General features: G+C 36.9%; 1 protein-coding gene across 10 annotated transcripts in view; it reads right to left on the reverse strand.

The window, feature by feature from the left end:
- The window catches only part of CAMK2D (calcium/calmodulin dependent protein kinase II delta), a 292,904-nt gene that overhangs the window by 81,354 nt on the left and 186,652 nt on the right, over window positions 1-24,898 (reverse strand). For all 10 annotated transcript variants that reach the window (XM_027103580.1, XM_027103579.1, XM_027103576.1 and 7 more), the window contains one exon: window positions 2,580-2,645. In XM_027103580.1, coding sequence (XP_026959381.1) covers window positions 2,580-2,645 — 66 coding nt within the window. The remainder of the gene's footprint in view (window positions 1-2,579; window positions 2,646-24,898) is intronic.

The following is a 24,898-nucleotide window of genomic DNA, read 5'->3' on the forward strand; positions in this document are numbered from 1 at the left end:
CACCCCAGTGAAGGAAAACTTATGCTTATTACTATGTTAAAATGCACAACTTATGCTATTCTTATTAAAGGCTCACTGATGTCAAATAGACGCTAATTAAATTCTATGGTAGACGTCATCGATGGGCACCTATAAGGTCCCCTGAGCTGTCATATGACATACAGTAATGTAGAACATATCACACTGATGAATTCTGTACAAGTTCACTATACGATTCAAATGCAGGTATATACAGACATTCATTCATTCTACATTCATTCATATAAGGATTAAGCAAATACTTTAATGAGGATATTTTCAATCATTTAATGTACAAAATACTACTACTCCAAAGAAAGTAATCACCATCTGATTTATTACAACATGTCACAAAATTGATCATGATTGTGATTTTCTAGCTCTAACTTGATTAAGTGTACCACTAAAACAGCTTCATATTGGTTGTTTTTGACTATACAGCTTATTGGAGTGTCGGTAATTATCTGTTAAATCATATGACTCTTTTGCCTTCTACAATAATGTTCACTTTATACTACTTTTTAGGAATACTTCACTCTCTCATCTCAAACCACTGGTATAAGTTATTGGGCTTAATGAATAACAGAAAATAAAGAAGTAAACAAGAATTCATATTAAATAAAGTTCACCATATGTTACCAGTGAGAATTAATTCAATTCTTAACTTCTTGAGGACTAGTACTAAACAGATTTTTACAAATTATTTGCTCTTTATGCTTGTAGTTGAGAAGAGAATGTTTCTTCTCCTTGATTATGTGGGGGACCTATCCTAAAATGTATCCCATAGTACATTCCAAAATTTAATATAAGCATGCATATGAAATGATCCAACCAACCAAGGGTCTATCCTGTTATCTGCAGGGCTGCTCGATAGTGAAAACGGTCTCTAGATTAATTTCAACCAATATTTTGAAACACAAGAACAACCTGTTTAACATAACTTTGAAAAGCAAAATAAAGGAAATTCCCTCACTTTTTTTATTACCTTGATTAAAAAGATTACTCTTTTGGAAAGTGGGCAAATAGCTACTTCCAAGGCTATTCTGAAGCCCTTTTCAGAGGCCTAATGTGAGGAACTGGCTTAAACTGAACAAGCGATGATTCACTCATTATAGCATAAGTGACATGGAACTTTCTATTGGACTTTGGCAGGAAACATTCCATTAAAAAATTAGAGTGTAGTCATGTGCAGAGAAGATTCACAAAATGTCATAAACAGTAGCATTAAACCAAAAAGATTAATCAGAAATTTAGAAGTGAGCCTGTATATACATGTGCTACTTTAGGGATGGGGAACCTTCTATCGGCTGACTATCTGCTGAGGGCCAGGCTACAGGGGGATTAGCAGCCTTAGGAAGCTCTGAAAGCATTAGGTAGAGAACCAGCAGGCACAGACCATCAGTAACTGAATATATATAAAACATCTCATTTATATTGCTAATAATGAGCCAAGCACTCACGGCCAGATTTTTCAAAATGAGCACCAACTGCAGAATATGTGTAAGAAATGCCAAGGAAATTAACACCATACAGTCTAAGTAATGTCTGAGCAAGTAGATTAATGTTACTTTACTCCAAAAACATTGCCTAGGAAGTCTCAAGTTAGACAAAATGTTAGCCATTTTTAACTTCTGTAAAAATGTTGCCAATTAACAAGATTGGGAAATCCTCTTGAATCCTCTGAAGTACCTGAATAAATATTTTTCAAGTGAGAGTTCCAAGGACATTAATGGAATTTCCAAAGCATTAAACAGCTCATAATGCCTGAAGGAGACCACCGGGCCTTTTGGAGTCTGTTTCTTTTTATGGCCTCTGATTAGACATGGGCTGTTCATGGAACTTCTGTGATGATGGAAATGCTTTATATCTGCTATATCCAGTCGGTTGCCACTAGCCACTCGTGCAATTAAGCACTTGAAATGGGGCTAGTGCAACTGAGGAAGTGAACTTTTTATTTAATTTTAATTAATTGAAATTGAAATTAAGAGTCATATGTATAAACAACAAGGTCCTACTATATAGCACATGGAACTATATTCAATATCCTGTAATAAACCATAGCAGAAAAGAATAAGGAAAAGTATATATGTATAACTGACTCACTTTGCTGTACAGCAGAAATTAATACAACATTGTAACATAGTATCAACTATACTTCAATAAAATAAATTTAAAAAAGAAGTCATGTGTGACTACTGGCTATCATACTGGGCAGCCTAGCATCTAAAGAGCTCATAACTTTGATAAAAAAGTATATTTCTTTATTAGAAGTCATTCCAGTTAGGCTTTTTTTAAAAATAAAATATGTATTCTAACTATAGATACTAGATAAAAATAAAGTTTAGTCCAGATTCATAGTTGTTTTTTTTTTTCTTCAAAGAATCACCTTGGAAATCCTTAAGAGAGAAATATCAATTAAGAGGGTCTCATCAAGAAAAGTCCAAGATGGTATTATAAAAGTCTCATAATCTTAAGCATCATAATATATTTGTAGAGAGATATACTGAACAAGTGTCATCTGAGTGCTGAGTCCTGTATCTTGCCCAGGGCAAGTCACTTACCTGGCGTCGGCTTCACTGTAATATTCTCTCGCCACTATGTCTTCAAACAGTTCACCTCCAGTAACTCTGTGAAGACAAACAAGATATTCACATTAAAAAAGAAGAAAAAACCAGGCATCAATAGATTTGCACCAGTGTTCATATGAAATATATGCTTTCAGATTATTTTAAAAATTATTACCAAAACAGAAAGCATATTAAAACATTATAAGACTCCATAATGTTCAATTTATATTAATCTAAACACTTCCATCTTTTCTGTTTGCCTTTGTATCACTAGATCCCGAGGATACAACTTTCTGTATACCATAAATATACTCAGACATATCTTATAGAAAATGGTTTCTATGAAACTCTTCAATTCTCTAAATATTAACTGAGGTCTGACAAAGTGTGTGGAACCATTTAGGAACATTTTCTGAACAAAAAGAGAGGATAACACATCATGGGTGTAGAGTGTGAGTTTGCAGGCTGTATTTCTCTGGAGGGGCTCGTTTTTTAAACTGCAATGAACATGCCTTTATGGGCTAGAGGTGGCCTTCCAAAATACATACCACTTTGGGGCTGAGTGCTTGATTTTCCTTGTAAAGCAATTTCCTTTATGTTCCATGTCTTTGCCGGTAAAGTAAGACTCAGGTTTTGGCAGTGCCTGAGAGGCAGCAGTGACCCCTTGCCAGCTAGGAAGGAGCCATATCTGTCTGCCCTTCTTAATAAAGTGAAGACTTCCCCACAACTCAGCAACTAGATTTGGTTACTCCAGGAAGTTCATTCAGACCGTGGACTTCGAGGTTCTCTAAATAAGGAGATGTAACTATCTCTGGGATTAATTTCTTCTTCAGGTCCAATAGATTACTGCTTTGGGGCTACAATTCCCTAACCACTGATTCTCTGGCTTAGGCTTTTCTTCTCCCTGCTTAAAAAATGACTTTTTAAATTTTAAAAAGTCATGTAATTTTGTGGTAAAATTTTAAAATATGGAAATGTACCAAGTCCTCCCCTATCTCTTAATCCCAATTCCACTCCGGGGAATAAATCGATTTTAACTTTACGCGTGTCCTTTCAACTTTTTGTGTATCTTTTAACATTTATACTTTCCCCTTTGCAAACACACACAAAGAAACACTTTTCTCACTAAAGTGCGATTGTGCAATACACAACAATTAGGCTAATCGTGTTTTTCATTTTACATTAAATCATGGGCACTGTTTCATGTCAGAAGCATTTTTTTCCCTATTTAAAATAAGTAGTGTGTATGCGTGTGTGCACGTACATCTTTGAGAGTATTATTAGAAGATAAATTCTTAAAAGTAAAATTACTGGGTCAAAGAGTATCCACATTTAAAATTTTGTTGGGAAGACAAGGAAAATTACCTTCCAAAATGGTGGTACCTCCAACATTTTGAAAGTACCGACAGGCCCACATCATTACTAATAATGGTTATTGTCAATAAATGAAAATCCCTATCTAATTGGAAAAAAGTTAGCTCATGTTAATACGAATTTGAGTATTAATGAAATGAATCATTTTCTTACGTATTTATCAGTCATTCCTTCCTCTGTTATGATCTGACTTGATTTTAAAAGAAACTTTCAGCTTTGGAGTTTAATCTCATAAGAGCTAACATTTGTTGAGCGCTTTCCATGTGACACACAGTGTGCTAAGCTTTATGTTAACTGATAAATTCTAATAATTTAGGACAGTTTTACCACTAGCCCAGTGTACTGATGAGAAAATGGAAGTACAGAGAAGTAACTTGCCAAATTTTACACAGCCTTGAGTGGCAAAGGCGGGCCATCCACACCACAGCCCATACTTTTGATCATTACACAGTACAGCCTTTTCAATAATTACACTGTCCATTTTTCTAGAGATTTAGAAGGTATGAGTCATTTGGTCAAGCATCGAGTGAAGGTATAAAACTTGCTGTATGTACATTAGAGAGTGTGAGATAAAATTAATCTAAGATAGTTTTTTGTTGTTCTTGTTTTTTACTTTAATAAGTTCTGAAATATCATCAAACGATAACATGTTCCAGGGATCACCAGTTATTACTCTTGTCTGTATTTTCCTCTCCTAAATGAAAAGATGTGATACTATAAACTGTAAACTTGTCTGAAAGTTTACCCAACTTTCCCCCATCTCCACTGCATTCTGGATATTTCTAAGTCCTTTAATGTTGAAGTTACTATTTTCAATTCTATTACTTTTACATATAAAATGGACATCTAAAATGATTATTTAAAGCTTCATATGGGCTTGTTATGAAAACTATGGTTATGTGTACATGTAATTTCATTTATTGGCACAGCTAAGTTTTTCTCCCAATTAGAATCTATGATATTAATGCAATCATACAGTGTGCCCTAGACAAATTATGATACAAAGTAATTAAATATTAGACAGAACTTCCAACAAATCTATTACTGTCTCTATAACGATGATAACAGTTTTGTGGGATTTCTTCCTTTGAACGTGACCAACGTAGATATGATATATATTCATATTTATCTTTGTTTCTGACCACAGGTAGCAAGAAAATCTGTATATATTACAAACAATTTTGGATTGTTAAAGTGTTTAACAAATATTGATTAAAAAGTCCATTTTCACTAATAAAATTGCTACTGCATATATAGTAGCTTCTTAAATATATTATATACTCCATGCAAATCGTCAGATCCTAAATCGCTAGGATCAGGACTTACGGACCTTTGTTACCTTAGCACTGAACCCAGCAACTAACACATAACATTTGTTCAATTAATGAGTACTGAAATAATGATTAAATGAATTAACCAAGTCAGAAAATCATGCTACCCATCTACGATAAGTTTAGAGTTTACATGTGCTTAAAAAGAAAAAGGAAAACACTAAAATTTAGCCATACGTGACAACAGGTTTTATTTCTTAAGGGGTTTGTATCTAAAGAAGAATACTGAAAAGTCAGGTGTAACTATTAAACAAATTTAAGGGTATAGAGAGCTTTATGTAGAGTTGGAGATTATGTAGTCAACTGTCTCTGACAGTACTCTTTCTCATTTTCTAGCATTCATTTTTCTCATTATTTAAAAATATCCTTGTGCAAATGAAGCCATTTTGTCATTTTTGCTATATGTATGATAAACGTCTGAGAAGGAAAAAATGGAGTTCTAATAGAACACACTGCCTTAAAGAGAAGCTTGAATTTTCTAACTTTAACACATTTCTATACTCACATGATTGTTTAATGGAGCACAAAATTAAGCAGCAGTTATTACAGATTTTGGAAAATTTTTAGTATGCTATGTGAAGTTTCACACAGTCACAAATTAAATCAGTCTCATGAATAAACTGTTAGATTAATTAATTAGAGATTTTGCGAATAAAGTGGTGTCAGGGATCTGTATGATATGAGGCATATCAATTATATATTTGAAGCATTAATTATCATTTATGAACCTCTATAACCTTAGAGCTTACAGGAAATAAACGATAACTCTAGAACTATGAAAAGATGAGACTCTATATATCAAAAAGATTTTTGTTGTTGCTGTTATTTATGGGAATGCTGATTCATTTTGTGCTATTCAGCAAGAATGAATTATTCATGCTCCTTGTATATATATTTGTGAATTATATCAGAAATAGTTGAAAGTAGTTTCACCTTGAATAAAACATTTATAAAATTTTGAGGATTACAGTTTTGCCTATGACACTGAGAGCAGCTGCTAGCATCCAAGATGTCAAAGATTGGACTTTGGAAGAGAAAATGGCTCCACGTTAACTCAAGAACCAGCACTGATGTAGAGATTAGAGCATGCCCAAGGTAGTGGGGCAAAACCCATGAACCTCAGGCTGTAGCCACATTGGAAAACAGGAACCCAGAGCAGGGCCCAGCTAACACACAGTGAGGAGGCAATCTCTCCAAGGCAGGGCCAGGAGTGTCTCCGAGAAAAAGGAGTAATTCCCCCTGGAACTCCAAGTATAAAGCTGAAGAACAGACCCAATGAGCAGAGGCCACCGGACCTGAAATCCAAGGCTCTGAACAGAGACAGCAGAAGTCATGTTAGCAAAGAATCACCATAGTCAAATTTTTTGTTTGTCCAAAAACATTTCATATGCTGACTTGCATTTGGGTAACGGGTGTGTCTTCCAGTGACCTCCCGGGCAGAAGCTGTGAGTGGTGACGTGTTCGCCTGTGCTACCTGCATGGTGCCCGGCACACTGCCTTCCATACTGTTGAACGATAATGGCAAATATCCATTGGGAGCTCACCATGTGCCAAGCCTAAGCACTGTTCTAAGTCCCTATGGGTTGTAACGCAACAACCTCATGAGGTAGATACTAGAGCTATCATTTCCGTTTTATACACAAGGACACTGAATTAGTGGAGGTTAAGGACTTTTCCCAAGAACACACAACACAAGAAAGAAAGGGTTTGTTTATTCCCATTGTGCTACCCTAATTGTTTCCCCTTGGACACAAGCTGGAGAGCAGGAGAACAGCAGGTCAAAGATCTCTGGAGAGCCCAAAGGGTCATGTGAAAAGACTGGGAAGAACAGTGACATAAAGGCACTCCCACTTATATCCCCTTTAATTCTTAGATTAAAGTAAGACCAACTGCTGGTGAGGGCTGGTCAGAGTGAAGCTGATCACGGTTCATTAACAGGAGTGTTACTGGTCTTCCTGGCCAGACAATCCTTCACCAAGACTGTCAGCACCAGGCCCCATAATAGGTGCCAGTAGCACTACCTTGTCAATCCCACTATTCCCAGTCACCCCAAGGTCCCCCTAGTGTCCCTGATGAGAACCACTGAGCTAAGGGAACAGTCTATGGAGATACAATTGAAAAGTCAGGCCTTCTAAGCACCACCTTCTAACATATAGAGTCAACCAAGCCAATCTCTGGGCAGACATCTATGATGGAACATTGTATCTTCAGTACTTTATAGCATGTCTGACAGACAGAAAGAGCTTAATAAATCTTTATTGAGTAGATAAATTATCAAATAATTAAATGGATGAATGAAACCAGTCCACAATTTTATGGTTTAACCCATATTTAAGCTAGAAACTGAGGGTAAAGAGGCCCAACTACCTTTCATATTATTTATCTACCAATCTCTAGACAAATCCTGCTGACTTTATCTCCAAAATGGATCTGAAATCAGTACTTCTTTCCATCTCCACTCTAATGTCACCAGTCCAAGTCATCACTGTCTGTCACCTGCACTACTGCAATGGCCTCCTCATTGGTACCATCTCCTCTCTTGCCCCTCTGCCATCAATTCCCCAGACAGTAGCTTTAAGTGTACATCAAATCTTGTCTCATGGCTACATGAAGCTCTTAAATGCCTGTGCACTGCTTTTCCAGGCAAAATCCTTACATGACCTGCATGTCTCCTGACCCTCCTTGCTGCCCCTCTCCATCCTGCTCCAACCACAGCAGCCTTTCTCAAGTTCCTCAAGTGCACCAAGCTCCTTCCCATCCCCAGGCCTTTTCACGTGCTGATCTCTCTTCCAGAACATTCCCAACGTCTTTACCTTTACTATTTGGTGAGTAAATCCCTCTTATCCTTCAAAACTTGGTTTAAATTTTATATCCTCAGACCCCCTACTCATCTAAGTTATCTTACCCCCTTAGAACCTTGTATTATACTCCATAACACTTATCACCATTATAATCACGTATTTCTTTGTGTACACATTTGTTTAATGTTTGTCTTTCTACCTGTATGGTTGCTCTGGGAGGGTAAAATCTGTTCCTGCTTCTTCACTATAAAATATCAAGTGATGACACATAGTGCCTGTGACAAGCTCAATAAATGCTCATTAAGTGAATGATCCCAGGGTTTTATATTTCACAGAGAGCAGACGTGTGGGGTGATCACATATCAAGGCCATAATGTTGATGCTCCTGACACCATATCACTTACCATTATATTTTATAAGAAAGCAGGTATCTCTCAGGCAGTTTTCCCCTGGAAATCATATATTTCAGTTTTGGATCTTATAGTATCTTTCCCATAAGACAGAGTTTGTCTGTGAACTAATCATGTCTGATAACAAATGCAGGAAGTACTTGTTGAATTCATTATAAAGGCACATACTTGGATCAGAGATTGAGAAGGGAATAAAAACATGGTGTTTTGAGGGCAGACAGCAGAAGCAAGAACTACAATCCTGCAGCCTGTGGAACAAAAAACACATTCACAGAAAGACAGATAAGATGCAAAGGCAGAGGGCTAGGTACCAGAGGAAGGAACAAGATAAAACCTCAGAAAAACAACTAAAAGAAATGGAGCTAGGCAATCTTCCAGAAAAAGAATTCAGAATAATGATAGTGAAGATGATCCAGGACCTTGGAAAAAGAATGGAGGCAAAGATTGAGAAGATGCAAGAAGTGTTTAACAAAGACACAGAAGAATTAAAGAACAAACACCTAGAAGAATTAAAGAACAAACAAACAGAGATGAACAATACAATAAATGAAATGAAAAATACACTAGAAGGAATCAATAGCAGAATAACTGAGGCAGAAGAATGGATAAGTGACCTGGAAGACAGAATGGTGGAATTCACTGCTGCAGAACAGAATAAAGAAAAAAGAATGAAAAGAAATGAAGACAGCCTAAGAGACCTCTGGGACAACATTAAACGCAACAACATTCACATTATAGGGGTCCCAGAAGGAGAAGAGAGAGAGAAAGGACCAGAGAAAATATTTGAAGAGATTAGAGTCGAAAACTTCCCTAACATGGGAAAGGAAATAGCCACCCAAGTCCAGGAGGCACAGAGAGTCCCAGGCAGGACAAACCCAAGGAGAAACAGGCCGAGATATATAGTAATCAAATTGACAAAAATTAAAGACAAAGAAAAATTATTGAAAGCAACAAGGGAAAAATGACAAATCACATACAAGGGAACTCCCATAAGGTTAACAGCTGATTTCTCAGCAGAAACTCTACAAGCCAGAAGGGAGTGGCATGATATATTTAAAGTGATGAAAGGGAAGAACCTACAACCAAGATTACTCTATGAGTAATGAGATACAGCAAGGATCTCATTCAGATCTGACAGAGAAATGAAAGGTGTTACAGACAAGCAAAAGCTAAGAGAATTCAGCACCACCAAACCAGCTCTACAACAAATGCTAAAGGAACTTCTCTAAGTGGGAAACACAAGAGAAGAAAAGGACCTACAAAAACAACCCATAACAATTAAGAAAATGGTAACAGGAACATACATATCAATAGCTACCTTAAATGTGAATGGGTTAAATGCTCCAACCAAAAGACACAGGCCCTCTGAATGGATACAAAAACAAGACACATATATATGCTGTCTACAAGAGACCCACTTCAGACCTCAGGACACATACAGACTGCAAATGAGGGTATGGAAAAAGATACTCCATGCAAATGGAAATCGAAAGAAAGCTGGAGTAGCAACACTCATATCAGATAAAGTAGACTTTAAAATAAAGAATGTTACAAGAGACAAGGAAGGACACTACATAATGATCAAGGGATCAGTCCAGGAAGATATAACAATTATAAATATATATGCACCCAACATAGGAGCACCTCAATACATAAGGCAACTGCTAAGAGCTATAAAGGAGAAAAACGACAGTAACAATAAGAGCGGGGGACTTTTAACACCTCACTTACACCAATGGACAGATCATCCAAACAGAAAATTAATAAGGAAACACAAGCTTTAAATGACACAATAGACCAGATAGATTTAATTGATATTTATAGGACATTCCATCCAAAAAAAGCAGATTACACTTTCTTCTCAACTGCACACAGAACATTCTCCAGGAGAGATCATATCTTGGGTAACAAATCAAGTCTCAGTAAATTTAAGAAAATTGAAATAATATGAGGCATCTTTTCTGACCACAACACTATGAGATTAGAAATCAGTTACAGGGGAAAAAAATGTAAAAACCACAAACATATGGAGGTTAAACAATACGTTACTAAATAACCAAGAGATCACTGAAGAAATCAAAGAGGAAATCAAAAAATACCTAGAGACAAATGACAAGGAAAACACGACGATCCAAAACCTACGGGATGCAGCAAAAGCAGTTCTAACAGGGAAGTTTATAGCAATATAAGTCTACCTCAAGAAACAAGAAAAATCTCAAAATAAACAATCTAAACTTACACGTAAAGGAACTAAAGAAAGAAGAACAAACAAAACCCAAAGTTAGTAGAAGGAAAGAAATCGTAAATATCAAATCAGAAATAAATGAAATAGAAACAAAGAAAACAATAGCAAAGATCAATAAAACTAAAAGCTGGTTCTTTGAGAAGATAAACAAAATTGTTAAACCATTAGCCAGACTCATCAAGAAAAAGAGGGAGAGGACTCAAATCAATAAAATTAGAAACGTAAAAGGAGAAGTTACAACAGACAACACAGAAATACAGAGCATCCTAAGAGACTACTACAAGCAACTCTATGCCAATAAAATGGACAATCTGGCAGAAATGGACAAATTCTTAGAAAGGTATAACCATCCAAGACTGAACCAGAAAGAGTTAGAAAATATAAACAGACCAATCACAAGTAATGAAATTGAAACTGTGATTAAAAACCTTCCAACAAACAAAAGTCCAGGACCACATGGCTTCACAGGCGAATTCTATCAAACATTTAGAGAAGAGCTAACACCCATCCTTCTCAAACTCTTCCAAAAATTGCAGAGGAAGGAACCCTGCCAAATTCATTCTATGAGGCCACCATCACCCTGATACCAAAACCAAAGATACTACAAAAAAAGAAAATTATAGACCAATGTCACTGATGAATATAGATGCAAAAATCCTCAAAAAATACTAGCAAACAGAATCCAACAATACATTAAAAGGATCATACACCATGATCAAGTGGGATTTATCCCAGGGATGCAAGGACTCTTCAATATACACAAATCAATCAATGTGATATACCATATTAACAAACTGAAGAATAAAAACCATGTGATCATCTCAATAGGTGCAGAAAAAGCTTTTGACAAAATTCAACACCCATTTATGATAAAAACCGTCCAGAAAGTAGGCATAGAGGGAAACTACCTCAACATAATAAAGGCCATATATGACAAACCCACAGGAAACATCATTCTCAATGGTGAAAAACTGAAAGCAATTCCTCTAGATGAGGAACAAGACAAGGTTGTCCACTCTTGTCACAATTATTAAACATAGTTTTGGAAGTCCTAGGCATGGCAATCAGAGAAGAAAAATAAATAAAAGGAATACAAATTAGAAAAGAAGAATTAAAACTGTCACTGTTTGCAGATGACATGATACTATACATAGAGAATCCTATAGATGTCACCAGAAAACTACTAGAGCTAATCAATGAATTTGGTAAAGTTGCAGGATACAAAATTAATGCACAGAAATTTCTTGCATTCCTATACACTAATGATGAAAAATCTGAAAAAGAGATTAAGGAAACACTCCCATTTACCATTGCAACAGAAATAATAAAACACCTAGGAATAAACCTAACTAGGGAGACAAAAGACATGTAGGCAGAAAACTATAAGACACTGATGAAAGAAATTAAAGATGATACCAACAGATGGAGAGATATACCATGTTGTCCTTGGATTGGAAGAATCAATGTTGTGAAAATGACTACACTACCCAAAGCAATCTAGAGATTTGATGCTATTCCTATCGAATTACCAATGGCATTTTTAACAGAAGTAGAACAAAAAATCTTAAAATTTGTATGGAGACACAGAAGACCCGAAATAGCCAAAGCAGTCCTGAGGGAAAAAAACAGAGCTAGAAGAATCAAACTCCCTGACTTCAGACTATATTACAAAGCTACAGTAATCAAGACAATATGGTACTGGCACAAAAACAGAAACATAGATCAATGGAACAAGATAGAAAGCCCAGAGATAAACCCACGCACCTATGGTCAACTAATCTATGACAAAGGAGGCAAGGATATACAGGGGAGAAAAGACAGCCTCTTCAATAAGTAGTTCTGGGAAAACTGGACAGCTACATGTAAAAGAATGAAATTAGAACACTCCCTAACACCATACACAAAAGTAAACTCAAAATGGATTAGAGACCTAAATGTAAGGCCAGACACTATCAAACTCTTAGAGGAAAACATAGGCAGAACACTGTATGACATAAATCAAAGCAAGATCCTTTTTGATCCACCTCCTAGAGAAATGGAAATAAAAACAAAAATAAACAAATGGGACCTAATGAAACTAAAAAGCTTTTGCAGAGCAAACTACAAACAACATGAAAAGACAACCCTCAGAATGGGAGAAAATATATGCAAACTTGTCAATGGACAAAGGAGTAATCTCCAAAATATATAAACAGCTTATGCAGCTCAATATTAAAAGAACAAACAACCCAATCCAAAAATGGGCAGAAGACCTAAATAGACATTTCTCCAAAAAAGATATACAGATGGCCAAGAAGCACATGAAAAGCTGCTCAACATCACTAATTATTAGAGAAATGCAAATCATAACTATGATATCACCTCATACCAGTTAGAATGGGCATCATCAGAAAATCTACAAACAACAAATGCTGGAGAGGGTGTGGAGAAAAGGAAATCCTCTTGCATTGTTGGTGGGAATGTGAATTGATACAGCCACTATGGAGAACAGTATGGAGAGTCCTTAAAAAACTAAAAATAGAATTACCATATGACCCAGCAATCCCACTACTGGGCATATACCAGAGAAAACCATAACTCAAAAAGACACATGCACCCCAATGTTCACTGCAGCACTATTTACAATAGCCAGGTCATGGAAGCAACCTAAGTGCCCATCGACAGACGAATGGATAAAGAAGATGTGGTACATATACACAATGGAATATTACTCAGCCATAAAAAGGAACGAAATTGGGTCATTTGTAGAGATGTGGATGGATCTAGAGACTGTCATACAGAATGAAGTAAGTCAGAAAGAGAAAAACAAATATCGTATATTAATGCATATATGCGGAACCTAGAAAAATGGTACAGATGAACCGGTTTGCAGGGCAGAAATAGAGACCCAGATGTAGAGAACAAATGTATGGACACCAAGGGGGGAAAGCGGTGGGGTGGTGGTGGTGGTGGTGGGATGAATTGGGAGATTGGGATTGAAATGTATACACTAATATGTATAAAATGGATAACTAATAAGAACTTGCTGTATAAAAAATAAGTAAAATTTTTTTAAAACATTTTATGATTCTTGGGAGATAACTAGCTATGTTTATATTCCATTTTTTGAAGAACTGAACCCATATACCTGTTGTTTTTTTTTTTTTTACTATAATTGAGTACAGAGATCAAGAATATCTATATGTTCAACTTCTGTTTGACATCATGCCCCTCTCATATGTTCAAAAACGTTCAAAGTTCTTGGTGAATGATGAGTTTTAAGATGAGTCAAGCGGTGCAACCATGACACGAGCAGAATGAGATTTGTCAGCCAGTTGTGATAAAGTGCCAACGGTGGGCATGCAGGCGGCTGATGCAAACTTGGGATGGACGGATTCAAAACACAATTCTGGTTCATTGTTAATGCCACTGTTAGTATCTTTTTTTAGCTAAGATCAATTTATTATGTAAGTTATTTTCTAGCTGAATACCCAGTATTTGATAACACCTCTGAAGTAGTAGATTATCTGAGGTTGACCAGAAATGGTTTTCTCAATGGATGCCAAATTGTATGATGAAAATCAAAAAAGGCTGAGAATTGCTTTAATAGAAGGTCCAAAGAGATTCTTATTAATTCTGATGTAGATAGATTTGTTGAGGAATTACAGTAGAGATAATAAAACTGAGACAGGCCATTGGAAGTGTTCCATTCAAAACCTGAGTCAGGCCAGGAGGAAAGGCAGCACACTGGGGGAGGCTCAATGTGGGATATTAAAGCAGGACAGTGTATTCATTGGCACTGTCCAACTTGTAGCATTAAGCAGAGTGGGGGAGTGGACTGGGGTGGCAGGGTCTGAAATCCTTCAAAGGAGCACTTACTTTACTCCTGTTTTTCTGTGTAATCAATCTTTCCCTTCAATATCATTCTGGATTTCTGTATCCTCCCTCAATTCTAAAACTCATGCCAACTCTGTTTTTTAATCCCCTCCTCATTCCGTCTTTCGCAAATGCAGATGAAAAGTTTGAACCACTAACAAAAGTTCATATTCTTAAAGTTTTTTCCTCTTTGATGACCACGAAAAAGCATTAATGAAAATAGTGCTGTTAACCACAATTAAGGGCACGTAGAATAAAACAAATGCAGAAATGAGATAGGTTATTTTTGTTCTGTTAACATCACAGACCTCCTCAAGTGAGCAAGTCAGTCATTAAGCTTATTATATATGTGTGTGTGTGTGTGTGTGTGTGTGTGGTTTAACAAGATACCTTAATCTAAGATTGCTTAAATGCTCAGGCAATATTTTGCAAAGATGTACATTTCAAAATGCATGCTTCCTGAAGGCAAGGAATAGACCACGATTCTATGCATTAAAAAAAAAAAGTTTGATACAAATTAAAATCATAGAGAGATACCAACTCACACGGCTTAAGATGGTTACTATAAGAAAAACCAGAAAATAACAAGTGTTGGTGAGGACACAGAAAAACTGGAATACTTGTGCACTATTGGTGGAAATGCAACATGGTACAGCTGCTGTGGAAAACAGTATGACAACTCCAAAAAAATTTTTTTAAACAGAATTACCATATGATACAGCAATTCTACTTCTGGGTATATACTCCAAAGAATTAAAAGCAGTTTCTTGAAAAGATATCTGCACTCCCATGTTCACAGCAGCATCATTCACAATAGTTAAAACATGGAAGCAACTCAAGTGTTCATTGGCTGATCAGTGGATAAGCAAAATATGGTATATGCAGATAATGAAATATCGCTCAGTCCTAAAAAGGAAGTAAATTCTCACATATGCTACAACATGGATGAACCCTGAGGACACTATGCTCAGTGAAATAAGCCAGTATGATTTCACTTACATGGGGTACTTAGAGTAGTCAAAATCAGAGAGACAGAAAGTAGAATGGTGCTTGCCAGGGACTGAAGAGAGGGAAGAACGGGGGGTTATTGTTTAGTGGATGCAGAGTTTCAGTTCTGCAAGATGAAAAGAGTTCTATGGATGGAAGATGATGATGGTTGCCCAACAATATGAATGTGCTTAATGCCACTTAACTGGACATTTAAAAATGGCTAAGCAATTTTTATGTTATGTACATTTTACAATACAATTTTTTTAATCAAAACAATACTTGATGATGATAATAATGATGATGGCAGTGAAAAAGAGTATAATGTAATGCAGACTAAATAAGTATTGCTACTTCCTATTCCTCTGTGGGTCCCAGAGGGATTTAGGAAATTATCCATACCATACACTTGAACGTTAATAAACAGTTCTACGTCATCCAGTTGTTTGTTCCACTGTTACTTTTCACTTTTAGGCAGCATGGTCAAATTGATAATGAAGTAGATTCAACATAATATCAACTGGTTTGTTATCAGCCAATTGTGTGAGGCCAGGTCAGGCGAAAAATTTTTTCCATGCTCGATTTTGTCTATTCATAAAATGCAAAGAGAAAAGACAGCATTCCTCCCTATTCAGAGCCACCAGATAAGGGCTGTGCAATTTGTGCTATATACAAAGGCACAAGCCAAGGAGGCAAGGGAGGGCTGTAATCCAGCCTTATTCCACCCTCTAAGCAAAGTGCCCATACCAGGAGCTTTTTTTTTTTTTTTTTGCGGTACGCGGGCCTCTCACTGTTGTGGCCTCTCCCGCTGTGGAGCACAGGCTCCGGACGCGCAGGCTCAGCGGCCATGGCTCACGGGCCAGCCGCTCCGCGGCATGTGGGATCCTCCCGGACCGGGGCACGAACCCGTGTCCCCTGAATCGGCAGGCGGACTCTCAACCACTGCGCCACCAGGGAAGCCCCAGGAGCTTTTTCTAATGGCACAGAAACACCAACAGGCTAACAGTGGCTCTATCCATATCTGACCAAGTTCCATGAGTAATTCGGTTCACATTATCCCCAACTCACCAAGATATGACTGCCATGACCCCAGAACCCCTCTGCAATACCCAAGGACACTCAGCAAGGCAGACCAAGTGTTCTCAACCTGGGCATATCAAATTTGAAAGTAAATGCTCTTTCTGTAGTGTCTATGAGGTGTGAGCCATTTATAAAATTCTTTATAAGTCCTAATGGAAATCTTAAAATGGAAATTTAAGGCTGTGCAAGCTGTGTTTGGAGATCAGCAGAATTGTTTGCCTCTCTCATGTCTTATCACAGAATATACCTTCTTTTGACTTGGAGTTAGCCTGCTAAGGGGCACATTATCTCCTTGGCAATTGATGACTTGCAATCGCACAGCTTTGCACCAGTCCTACTCTTAGCTCACCAAAAATCTAGCGTGGCACATGCACATATTTTCTAAGGATGGAGGAGTTGATAAAATAATACGCTCAGCTCTCCAGAAGAAGACACACAACAGACAACACAGTGCCTACGCCTATATAAGAAGAAAAAAAAATGAGAAAACTGATAATCCATCCAGGTAGACTGTGGTGTATGCCCTGTTGAGGCATCAGGCTCCCCTGCCAAGCATGGGCTTCTGTCCCTTAGATTTCCAGTCCCTGGAGCCGAAGCTGGGCCCACACCCAAATGTGCAAGACACTCTTGGAGGTGAGGGATCTGGCTGAAGAGAGTTGGTAACACCCTGGACCCACAGTTTGGCAACAATAATCTTCAGCTGAAGATGTGAGACCAAAGGAGAAATATCTCTCAACGCTCAGGTAATTTGCAATGTAATTAAATCATAGAGAGAAAAATTCCATTCTTATAATTACTATCTAATTTTCTGCTTCACCTACCCAAGCTAACTGCATATCCTTTCACATTTTAAAAAGAAGTGAATTTATAGCAAGTTTTTAAAAAATAGTGAAGTCACTGATCTTTATTTGCTGACCTAAATATTTTTAGTAAGTTCCTATAAATTATATATTGTGTTTGTTTTGCATATATCATATATATACATATAACATCACACTTATCAAAAAATAGATTCTCATTTTAAGAAGTGAAAGAAAAATTTCTAACATATATCATACATCTCAACAAGATACCTGATATCCCATACTCTAATGTACATAAAAAAATAAAAGCCAGAAACAGGAAAAAAGCACTCACCATTTACAGATTTATATATACTACAGATATTCTAAAGAATCACAAGAGACTATTATAAAATATGTTTTTAAAAGAGTAGAAAAGTCCACCTAATTGGAAACAATTTGAGTCCTGTGAAGAAATCTATTAACTGCACAACTGAAATTCAGTAAATCTATCAGAAGTTCTACTATATAAAAGATAAACTAAAATCTGGATACTTGTGCTATCTCTTAGTCATTTACGAGACTAAGTTTCAAGCAATGCAATGTGGACGTGACTATTCTAAATTTACCTTCATATTGAAATCACTGTCATTTAAAAAAATCTCTTGTATTACCACAATTTTTGCTCATATTTTATTATTTATCATGCCTGGATGATCAGAGGAAAATAATCACTTTTAAAAATATATCTGCCATTAGCCCTCTGATGAATGTTACTAAGTGATCATCATCACCTTATAAACTACATATCATTAATTTTTTTACATATACTGAACCACTCTAGGACTCCTGCTGATGTTCTGCTGAATTTTCCTGTTTTCATTGTTAATGTCAGGGCAACTGCCTTTGACTAAAAATATCACTGCAGCTAAGTTTTGTTTCACAAGTTAATTGGGCTGAAACAGTTGGCGTATCTCAGTAATTCATCTAAAAGTTGGCTTTAGGCACCAGAAGAATGAGACCGAATTTAGCCACAAAATGTTTGGATCGTCTTATGAAAGCAGCAAAGCCACTGTAAATGATGGGCGAATTTATACTCCCAAACTAAGATTCTAACATATTTCTGACCAACGTTATTCCAGAAAGAATCCTGGAATAGAGGTGACAGATGAGTGAACCTAGTGATTCAATGATACATGCCTATAAGACAATACTCCAAAACACTGGGGTTTTCCAAGATGACAGGTATGAGTTTTGACTCTTCAGGAGCCCGACAGACTCTCTGTTGCAGAGGACATACTGTTCTTGGGGATCCCTGTGGGTGTGTAGATGTTTACAAAGGAAATACTCAAGCTTATGTGGCTGCAAGCTATTAAATGGTGCTTGCTGGGACTTCCCTGGTGGCCCAGTGGTAAAGAACCCACCTTCCAATGCAGGGGACACAGGTTCTATCCCTGGTTGGGGAATTAAGATCCCACATGCCACAGGGCAACTAAGCCCACATGCCACAACTACTGAGCCCCCATGTTGCAAACTACAGAGCCAACATGCCCTGGAGTCCTCGAGCTGCAACGAAGAGCTGGCGTGACGCAACAGAAAAAAGATCCCACATGCCTCAACTAAGACCCGATGCAGCCAAAAAAAAAAAAGAGAGAGAGAGAGAAAATAAATAAATAAAGTAAATATTTTTTTTAAATGGTGCTTGTTGTTTTATGAATTCAGGGAATAGCAGGAATTTCCCCACTAAGTTCTCCAGTTAGAGACACATTTGTTCTCACATTTTCTTCCTGATAATACAAATAACCATGAGGAGTTAAGCTTGTCACCTATACATCAGCATTTTTTACATACTAATTCTACAAATATTACCGAACTGTATCCCTAATATGTACAAGGCTTGCCCATACTAACAGATAGGGATATAAAGAATCAAGTTGTAACTATCATCAAGCATTTGGTCTATTGGAAAAAGCAGAAAAATAAATCGAAAGGTATCTTTCTGTGGAACACGCTTTAAAGCATAGGTCTGTTTTTAAATCGTTACGACCTGGTAATCCTAGTAACTAGAAAATCTTCTCATTTACATAGGAAGTATGTGCAACTGTAAGTAAAAAAGTTCCACTCAATACTCATTGGCATGATAAAAGGAAGGAAAATTAACATGAATGTGGATGGTGTAAGAGCTCACTGATAAATAAGCAGTAAGTACCATCCACCCTGGAGCATTATACCAATGGATGCCCAATGTCAGTAAGGCTGGGGGTCCTCTCATAGCTTGTCACCTATTGCAGTTTATGAGAAATTCCTGCTACTTTCTCCATTTTCACAGAGGGCTTTAGACCACTGCTATATGAATTCAAAAAGTTACACTCTTTGTACACAGGATAAGCAAAAAGAGAGGAGGGAGTAATAAATTCACAGAGGATAAAAGAGAGGAGAGAATGATAAATTCTTTCTGGGAGTCAGAGAAACCTTGAAGACTGACGTGCTGTTGGAGAAAGAATGTACATACATGTAGCCACAAAACATGGGACAGGAATGCCCAGGCAGAAATGCGAGTTTAGTTGGAGAAAGATGGAGAGAGAAAGGGATCAAAAGGATTGGAAATAGGAATCTCAATCTCTTCTTATTTGGTCCCAATATTGTTTCCTTCCACTGTTCGCAATAAATACCCAGGATATACCTATTACTAAAGGGACTTACAGAAGCTATATTCTCCCAAATGCTATAAACATTCTCTTTGGTACGCTCTAGAGATCATGCTTTCATACTGGAAACTGGTAGTAAGTTAATTTCTAGTATCACAACATTTTACCAAATATCTGAATAAAGACTCATCAAACTAGAATCAATCTAGTTTTTGTTTTTGTTTTTTAAAGATAATGCTGGATTAATTTTCACACAGGGTTACAGAAATAATGCTTCTTGAAGGGGTATCTAGGGCAGTAATCTCATTTTAAAAAATATACCAAAAATTAGTCCTGGTTTTATTCCCAATGTTTTGATTTAGTCAATAGCAAATAAGTAACTTGTTTCTAGGTTTAGCATTCATCCTCACAAATTCTTCTCCATGTTTCAGCTTGAGTACCCACTCTATTGCCAATATACTACACTTATTACCGGACAACAGATTTCTTATTCTTTACTTTGTATTTTTAGTTGGGTCTCTGGAATATTACTGAATGATTTATTGCACATGTGTATGCACACACTTGCACACACACACACTTACTTCATAAGTATGAAAAAACATAGCTCCAGTTGCTTTTGTAATTTTATCTAACTTTTTATTGGCTATACAATTTCAACAAATTTCAAAACAAATAATGAGAATCACAATAAAGCTATAGGAATTCAGATTAATTAGCTGAATAGGCATATTTCTGAATTATGGAATATTTTTCTCAGGAAATGAAGCTATATTTCTTTTAAATAAAAGGTAATAAAGCCTTCTTTGCCTCCTTTGCAAATGAGAGGTTCTGCCAGAGCTCCACTAAGAAACAGCTAAGAATCGTACATCAAAATGCTACAGGCAAATTATTGTGTTATGTACTTATTTGAAATCTCATTTATACTCACTTTCTTAGCATACTGCTTATCTAGAATAGAAAGACAGACCTAGGCCTAGATCATTCAATTACCATTTTAGAAAATGAATAGTCTATTTGTGTAGTTGTGCATTGTTCAAACTAGCTTCCAAGAGGTATGTAAGACAGCTTATCATCTGTCAAATCACCTAAATTATCTCATTTTCTCACCTGAACTCTAAGTGCATGTTCTAATGTTTCTTATTGAAGTTAAAATACAAAAAGAGTAACAAATTTGTACTTAATAGCCACCTACAAGAACCTATACAGTCTTAGCTTGCCTCCATTTTTATCACAACAGCTCAGTAAGAGGAAATGTGCTTAAACTTAATAATTAATCGTGCACTGAATCAAAACTATTTGTTGCTTATTATGTGCAAGCCACTATGTCAAGTGCTTAATTTATTGGTTTAATCATCTGGTTTAATGGAATTAAAAAAAAATAAACAATTAGGTTCTCAGGAATATAAGGCTTAATTTAATTTAATTAATTACTGCAGAACTTACAAACTCCTAATTCACAGTTTGCTTCATCACTATTCAACAGTAAGACAACATGATCTTCAGATGCAGATTTAAAGATGAAATATATCCTTATATACATATTAAACACAGTATTTGTAGGAATTATTACTGATAGCAATTCATCCCTGGAATACAAATGCTAAGTCAGTATAATGCTAATCAGCTTTAGCACGATGCCAAATGTGAAGCACACTCAGAGGCTCTGGACCTGGGTGTTTCAAGTCTAATGTGTAGGTTTCCTTCACTGAGAGCATTCCTTCTGTCTCTGACAGAAGCCTCACTTCTCCTTCCTCTTATATATCCTGCCCTCTCCTGCCGCCAGCTCCACAGGGAAGAGGGTGTTGCAGACATACTGAACCATTTTGTGGGACCCTAGAAAGGAAACCATAGGATGCTTCAATGTCTTGTCACATCTCCAACTCTAAGATGGCAGGTTGCTAGACGGCTAGATTGATGGATGGTGCTATTCTGAAGTTATCTAATGTTGGAGAAGGAAAGATGATTCACTAGGAGGCACTTCTCAATATCAGAGGGAGCAGAGGTGGTGGTAGAATTCTATTTTAATCACTTGGATGTTGTCTATTTAACTACATTATTCAAGTCGGAATATACCTATACTCAACTCTATATAAAGAACAAGCAAATTCAGCATAGGATCATATATCCCTATCAAGTTTGTATTTTGCTTAAGCAATTTTTTTTTTGGCGATACGTGGGCCTCTCACTGTCGTGGCCTCTCCCGTTGCAGAGCACACGCTCCGGACGCGCAGGCTCAGCGGCTATGGCTCACGGGCCCAGCCGCTACGCAGCATGTGGGATCTTCCCGGACCGGGGCACAAACCCGCGTCCCCTGCATCGGCAGGCGGACTCTCAACCACTGCGCCACCAGGGAAGCCCCAAGCCCCTTCTTGATCTCAGTGATCTCCTCATCTATTCCACACTGAGGGGATGATCACCCGAACACTCATCAACATTCTCAAATCTCATTTATGTCCCTGTTCATCTTATACTGGGTCTCTCCACTACTTTTGACACTGCAGACCATTAGCTCCATATTCCCTTGTTTCCATGAGAATCTGTTCCTAGGAATTTCCTCCTGTCTCATTCATAGACATTCTTTTTTTTTCTCAGTCACCTCCTTAAGCTTTGACATGCAATAAGGTAATCCCTTGTGAAAATGATACTTCCTATGATTTAAACTGGATATACATGCCAACGAATATGGAACTTGGATGTCCCACAAGCACCTTAAACTCAATTAACTTTATTTGTCTTTATCCCAAGACCTGCTTCTCCTCCCATATCCCAAATCTCCTTTAATAGTACAACGAAGTTAACCAAGCCAGAAACCTGGTTAATCATCCTTGACTAACTTTACCCTCTTTTCTCCATCAGTTAAGAAGCTCTGTTAATTTTGCCTTTTAAAAATTTCTTGATTCCCTCTACTTTTTGTCATCCTTTCTACTGCTGCCATGGCCACATAATATCTCAACTGGACAAATACATCAGTTTCGTGACTGCTCACCCTCCTTCCAATTTTACCTCTTGCCACATTGCAACCAGCATGATCTGTCTAAAAAGCAAATCTGACCATGTGACTTCCCGGCTAAAAGCTTTGCCATGGCTGCGCACTCCCTATGGGTCTCTTACCAGGCTCATTTTGCACATATGTGCTTCAAGTGCAATGTCAAGGCATCGCTGATATTCTCCCCAAAAGCTAAGACTCATTGGCATCTAGCATATAGTTTCAAGACCTTACTATGACATACACAGACCTCATGATGCGACTCTTACTGGCAGAGCTCTTTTTACTCCACACAAATTGTCTTGGACTTTGGCTACTTGCATTATGTCTCCATGAGTTTTTAATATGATTCCCTGCTGATACTGCCTAGATGGCCTAGATTTCGTTTTCCTTAAGTTTACACTTTCTTCAAGAAAGAAGCCCAAGGCTTTTTCAGGAAGACTTCTCTAAAATCCACTTACAACACACTGTGCTTGTTTGATTTAAATTACACATGACACTGAGACCGTCTGCTCTACACCTAAATCCCTAATTATATTTCAAGATCAGGAATGGCAAGGACCATGTCTTATTCATTTTTTTTTTTTTTTTTGGTAACTCCTGTGCCTAACACAATGCCGGACACATATTAGTAGCTCAAAAACATTACTTGAAAAAGAAGTAGCTTAATAAACATTACTGGGAAAGAGCAGATGCAAATATGAAATCAGTTTAAACAGAGAAGTGGAATTATGGACAATTTTTATTATTAAAATTTTCCTTTAAAGGGGGATATAAAACTCCTGTCTTTCCAGTCATTTGCACATTTTTTTAACAAGTATTTACCAAGTATCTATGTATGAGAGCCTATATTAGGTAAAGGATATGATGATCCCTAACCTTAAAAAAACTAGAAAATATACAATATAGTAGGACATCATCAAGTATAAGCAAATACCCATGTGATATATAAAATGATATCAATTCAAATTTTTGAAACATAAATGCTTAGCTATTTCTACAAATAAGCCAGTGGTAACATCAAATGAAAGCAGTTAAGGCAATTAGAGTCTTCAAAAAAAATAACATGTAACCACAGGATGTGGTTAATCCCCAATCAGACCACAAATATCTTGCCACTAGGTCACTAGTTGCAGATAAGCCAATGATTAGAAATGTTTTTAGCTAGAGCCACAGTGTGCTGGTTTGTGAAACAGAATCAACAGGGTATGGTGTTGGTGATTAGATAGGGTCATGTTCCTATAAATTTATTCAATATAGCAAATTAAGAAGGGTTCATGCAATCCCCCCCCCCTTTTTTTTGGTTGCCAAGTGCTTGGAAGAATACCTTTCACATAGAAGTTATACAACAGATGAACAAATGAATATGTGCGGGCAAGACAAATGCCATTGGTCATGATCTTTGCCCCACAGATGACAAATTCACTTTAATTTGAGGTCTAAATCACTTCTGGGAATGTTGAAGAAAGAATAGACAAGGAGCTTTTCTGAACTCAAGAGTTTGACTTCCAGCAGAATAGAAAAATTTAACAGAGGCTAGTAATGTTCCCAGATGCACCTCTGGAAGATTTTGTTGGGTTATTTGATATTCTGAAATACCAAACAGAGTTTCTATAAACTTTCCTCATTGTAAAATGTTTTAATCTCTATTAGTTTTTCTGTGACGTTGTCATATTTTCCTTTCAATATAATTTTCAGTTCTGACTAAGAAAAGAGAGATTCAGTCAGAAGAGGGAAGGAGGGAGAGAAGGAAAGGCTCTCCCCAGGGAAAATGAGTTAAAGATGTCATCTTATGAGTGTGAAATCAGCTC

The sequence above is a fragment of the Aethalodelphis obliquidens genome, unplaced genomic scaffold, assembly GCF_003676395.1.
Source record: "Aethalodelphis obliquidens isolate GAN/ISIS:26980383/991018 unplaced genomic scaffold, ASM367639v1 scaffold6, whole genome shotgun sequence".
NCBI lineage: Eukaryota > Metazoa > Chordata > Mammalia > Artiodactyla > Delphinidae > Aethalodelphis > Aethalodelphis obliquidens.